A 5779-nucleotide genomic window follows, 5' to 3' on the forward strand; every position below is an offset into this window, starting at 1 on the left:
AAATAACAATAATCCGGAACGTTATTAGGGTAAGTTACTCTCATGCTAGATGACCTGCACTAAACGGGTAGAAATAACGATAATCTGGAACGTAATCATTAGAAAGGAGTGTCATCCATTCAGTATTTCTTGATGTTGAAAAATATGCATCAATTTATCATCAACTAAGTAGTTTGAACCATTTGATATTCTGCTATCCTATAAGAACATGTATATGTTAATAATATGTTGTAGAAATAATACCTGTAAATAGATGTCCTTACCTTTACATCTTTTGTTAAGCCTAAACGAAAACAATTCAACTGTTACTATTTTTCGTTACAGCAAGAAGCTGAAGAGCACCGGAATAGTATCACCACCTGTGCCTTAAAAGCTGAAGGCTGGGTAAGTTCATCTTGATGAGGAAGAGGTTCCACCTCTGAGTTCCAGGTGTCGCAATCTTGTAAAAAAGTCATCTTAAAATGTAAAAGAAAAAATTAATTTAAAAAAGTTATCTTAAGATGTAAAAGATAAATACCCCCCCCCCCAAATCATATTTTTTTTGGTAATTAAGTGTGTTTTTTTACAACCCAATAACTCTATTTAAGAGCATAGTTGTGTATTAAGTTATAATGTTTACTTTTTTTTGCTTATAGTTCGACGCAAGCGGGAAATACAACTTCGAAAAAGCAAAAAATGAAATTATAGAAAAAGGTTTGGGGTCAGATGTAAGTAATCCAACAGTTGAACTTTTAATTTAACACGCATCCAGTTAAGCAAAAATTTACTTAAATATATATATATATATATATAAAAAACTCACTCCAAATGTATCTTCCACTCACTACTCTGACATCTGTTGTGAAAAAATGATATATTACAAATAACGGAAAATAATATTTTATTCATTACTTTGTTTTAATATGACTTCGGTGACAACAGTTTTTCCTATATTTAGTGCTGTTACCACGGCAACTGAGTTACAATAAATTTCACCGCAAGGTGAATAACACGTTCTAGCACGTGTAAGAAAAGAGTAGACCGTTTCAGTTCTAATTAAAAGAGCAAATTTATCAGTTCCCAGAAGACTAGAGTGAAACGTGTTTCTAGACAGTTAGACCTGACATCATTCAAATTAAAAGCTATTGTGTACCACATACTATTTATCAGATGTTCTAGACCAGTGTTTCTCAAACTATGGTCCTCAACACCGAGTTTCCATATTATAGTTTAAGAAAACGAAACGATACCATGTTCGATTAATTATAACCAATTAAAATAATGTATTATTTAAACAAAATTTAAACGTGTACACTTATTTACGTCACCGCTGCTTTCATACACTCTAGAATAAGTTTCTGCAGATAGACTTATCTGAACATAGGTACCACGAGATCTTTTTGATTCGTGGAGAAGTCCTTAAAAAGGGTATAGAGAACCACTGTTCTAGACTATACTATATTTATAAAAAAAAGTTGAAGCTAATAATACTTTTTTCTTCAGGTCCAAACAGAAGTTTTGAAACACCATGATGCTTGTAGAAGCGAAGCCGTAAGTATATGTCAGCTGTTAGTTGATGTTTAATATTCAATTAAGACAAAAAAACTGGTTAACTTTTGGTGAGATATTTCATTTATTTTAAACTATTAAACTCCAAGGCTTACTAATCAACGATTTTCATCATTAATTTGCTCAGTCCAAATTTCTGGGCTTCGACTATCATTAATGTTGTTTATTATAATTTTCATCTAAATATCTTTTGTGGTCTATCGAATGCAACTAAACGATTGGTTTTAAAAACACATTCTTAAGTTAACTGGGGGCACTTTAGTATTAAACACCTCTATGTAGTAATATTCTTCACGTAATTCTATTTCTTTTAAAGTAAAACAAACAGCGTGAAATTGCTTTTGTACTGTTTTCCTATTTGGACTTGTAAAAGAGAAAGACTGAGATGTTGTATAATCCTCTAACTAAGTATAGTTAAGTATACGTTTTTTTTCATACGCAATAGATAAATTCTGCTATACAGATCACGTTGGTGAGTTAATATGACATATTCTTCTCTTTCCTTTTAGGAACAGAAGTTTCCTAACTCTTACATTCAACAGGTGAGTAAACCCTTTCCCGCCAAAATGATACTTTAATATTTTATTCTATTTATTGAAATTCTATTAAAGAGCTGAACAGAATAAGGAAAAAAAAATGATATCATAAATACATGAACAGTGATTCTTCAGATTTACCACATGTTAACCAATGAAAACATCTGTTGAATACTGTATCTTTATTTTATTAATTCTTCTTTATTCCATTTTAACTGCTAATCAAAGTTGTGACCTCTTACCTGAGTAAATTGTATTGGATATTTATTTTAATCGTGTGGAAAATGTTAAGACAATATAATCTTGAATGCTTATTTTATATCGTATATGAACCGACTTTTCTTTATTTATAGTTGTTTTGTTTGTTACTACATTTTAAAACTTCCTTAAACCCTATAGTTCCCTAGGACTGACCCTACGGTTCAAAAGGACTGACCCCTATAGTTCCCCCGGACTATATTACTGCTCACATTCAAGAATTATTAGGAACACCATTGCAGTTAAACGTTTCAGAGAATAAAAAAACTTGATATAATATGCAAGAGCATTATTAACACATAAATAATCATAAGTGACATTATAAACGGTCAGACATACTTGCGTAATTCTACAACAAAATATTTAAATTATCATTTTCATCGATAAGTGACACATCGCTGTTCATTTTATTTCAGGTCCAACTCTATCAGGCCTGCATGGACGTCCACATTTCTCAGGTAAATAACGTTTCTGAAATCACCTTAAGTTACTAAAGAATTGCAAGTATTATCATCGATAAGGTATAGCAGTATGAAAACCCTTCATCTTTTATACTCTTGTATTTAACAAGACATTCGAAGTATAATTTACAGGGGAATGCATTACTCTGATAATTCCCTTATGCTTCTTGGCTTCGGATGAGCTGCAAATACGTCAGGCGTGTATAATCGACTGTCAAGGGGTTTCTTTGATTGTTTTAAACGTAAAGCTATACAATGAGCTATGTCAACTGAGGGGATTCTACCTCGAGCTTAGCCACCGAGGGGAGGGGGGCAAAGGAAAGGCAAGTTAAAAATGTAAGTGCCAAGTTTATGTTGGAGAGCTTAGTTTGTCATTTTAATTACCATTTTCTTTATCAGAATTCTCATTTCTGATTAAAATCGTCTTAGAAAGAGAGAAAGATCCTCAGTGTGTCAGAGGTAAGTCTACGGACTTACAACGCAAAAAGCTGGGGCTCGATTCTCTGCAGTGGTCAGAACGTATAAAACAAACGAAAGTGAAAAAACAAAGTGGCTCAATAGGAAAAAGTTTTAAACTTAGATGCCATTTTAATTAAATCTTTCCTTACATAATTCTTTCTTGAAATAGGATTTTGTTTTGGAATTAGTATTCAGGAACAATTTTTATAAAGGCTTATCTAATAATATAGACTTTGTTATAAACATTACAAATATTTTCTATTCAGAAAACTACCTTAAAGGTTTGAGTTTTTGCTGGTTATAACCAAGAAATGTCTTGCAATGAGACTGCCTTTAACTTTAGTCAAATATTTTAGCTGTAAGTAGGTAAAAATCCTTTTAAGACTGATCAAAGAGTAAGTTTAATTTCTGCTAAAAATTGCACTTTAGAACTTCCTATTAAAGTGACAGTAAAAGTGACAAAATAAATAAGTACTTTCCTTACGATCAAACGTTGAAGGAAGGCTTCATTTTTACTTTACTTGAAAGTTTCTCTTTAATATTTGTACAAAAGATTGGTAAAATATTCTGGTTATAGAGGATTAAATTATTCTTGAACAATGAGCCACTCGAAAAGGGTTTCTTTCCTTTTGTAATTTTTCATAAAAATTTCGTACCCTAAAAAATAAGGCAGTGATCTGGCGATTGACAAGTAGATTTCTCTTACGTGGTTTATTGTAAAAACTCCTCAACCAAAGATCGTGTATAAGCACCAAATCCTCTAGAACACTAAACAGCATGTGTAAGAATCAGCTCCAGATTTGATAAACAGTTCTATTATCGTACAGGGGATCTAAATCACACTTATAATAAAGTTTTATTGTCGTACAGGGGGTCTATGAATGAGCTCGTGCTTTGATAAACAGTTTATCTTGTTTTCAGGAGGTGTACAGTCAGCTCGAGCTTTGATAAACAATTTCTATTGTTGTACAGGGGATCTACGAATCAGTTCGTGCTTTGACAAACAGTTTCTATTATGATACAGGAAGTGTAAGAATTAATTTGATTTTTGACAAACAATTTCTCTTGTCATAAATAATGAAGGAAAGACTCAATATCACCCGGAAATAAACAAGAAAAAGTTACTTAATTATGGGTTCCGAAATTTTGTCGCTGTGATTCTGTAGGGAATGGATCTTTGGGTGTATTTTGTATACGAGCTTTTATGATGCTTAAATTCTTCAATCTCAACATGTATGTGTTTTTTTTTTTCATTATCGTATATACATTTTTGTTTACCCACAGACCTGCAGAATCCAAGTGATCCCACCTCCAAATTATCGTGGGCCACCTCCACAGGGTCCACCGCCCCAAGGCTATTAATGTAAGTGAATATAAGGAGTGAAATGTTTTCTGTTGTTTCTGACAACGTGAGTTATGCAGTTTTATTCTACACTATTTGTTGTTGCTTTCTTGTGTGTAATGCTTTCTGATTTGTCACCAAACAAACAAATTCAAATGTCGCGTTACTTTTTTTTAGTTTAAAATCGGTTTAAAAAAAGATATATTACATTAACACAAAATAAAGTACGCTGATTTTATAAACAGTTCGGAAAATATTCATAATTTTCATGTGTTTACAATTCGTGCACTTGTCTTGTCTACTAAAAAATTTTAAAAAATGGTATCTACAAAATTAGTACATAGTGAAAATTTTTATGAGTATTTTTATTTTGGGGGTGGGCGTGCGGAATATTCACACTTAGAATTATAGTATTGGCATTTGAACAAGAAACTTGTATATAAAGCCTTTCTTGATTAGTAGCGACTCTTGGCAATAGCTGGAGTTTCTACTGCAACAGCTGTATAAACTGTAAACCAAGTAGCTCGATCATTTATTTGATGTTTGTATTTTCTCCACCAGGTGCTGCAGCGCAGAACTTTGAGGCCCCGAGCCAATCTCATAAGATAGAACTATCCCGAATGCTCTAATCTTCAAGGCACCTAACTTGTGTAGATTATATTTTTGAGAGGGAAGCAGTAGATTACCTATCAAGGTTAGCCCTCTAAAGGTTACCCCTCAACTCCCAATGCTGTTGACAAAAGAAGACTTGTTACGTCCTGCTGAAGCTACATTTCTTTTCTGATACAAATAAAGAAAATATAAAGTATTATTCTGCATACTATTCAAATAAAATCTTCTTCTTCTGATATTGTTATAAAGATGTTTCTTTATCAAACAATGAATAAAACATATATATATATAAACACGTCCTAGAGATGCCTCAAGTAACGATGTATAGTTTCAGAATAATTATATTAAAGTGTGGAAAGGATAAAACACTCTTTAAAACCAGACATTTGGAGAATAAATTAAAATACAACTAAGCTGAACTTTAAACTGATACCAGTTCAATTTAGGCTTAATGTCAGTATTAATTAAAATCAGTGGAAGCTGTATTTAATGTACATGGTGTATTGTTACGTCTCCGTTTGTTAATTAACTTTCCGTAACTTCGTTCCGACGAAACTTTAGCG

The 5779-nt window shown here is 32.2% G+C and overlaps 1 protein-coding gene across 1 annotated transcript in view; it reads left to right on the forward strand.

Annotated features, from left to right (window-relative positions):
• The window catches only part of LOC106476581, an 11496-nt gene extending 6046 nt beyond the window's left edge, over positions 1-5450 (forward strand). The window contains exons 4-10 of the mRNA XM_013937226.2: positions 325-384; positions 636-707; positions 1483-1530; positions 2058-2090; positions 2759-2800; positions 4547-4625; positions 5166-5450. Coding sequence (XP_013792680.1) covers positions 325-384; positions 636-707; positions 1483-1530; positions 2058-2090; positions 2759-2800; positions 4547-4624 — 333 coding nt within the window. The 3' untranslated portion in view covers position 4625; positions 5166-5450. The remainder of the gene's footprint in view (positions 1-324; positions 385-635; positions 708-1482; positions 1531-2057; positions 2091-2758; positions 2801-4546; positions 4626-5165) is intronic.
• Positions 5451-5779: the final 329 nt, after the last annotated feature.

Source organism: Limulus polyphemus, unplaced genomic scaffold (genome assembly GCF_000517525.1).
Source record: "Limulus polyphemus unplaced genomic scaffold, Limulus_polyphemus-2.1.2 Scaffold10942, whole genome shotgun sequence".
Lineage (NCBI taxonomy): Eukaryota > Metazoa > Arthropoda > Merostomata > Xiphosura > Limulidae > Limulus > Limulus polyphemus.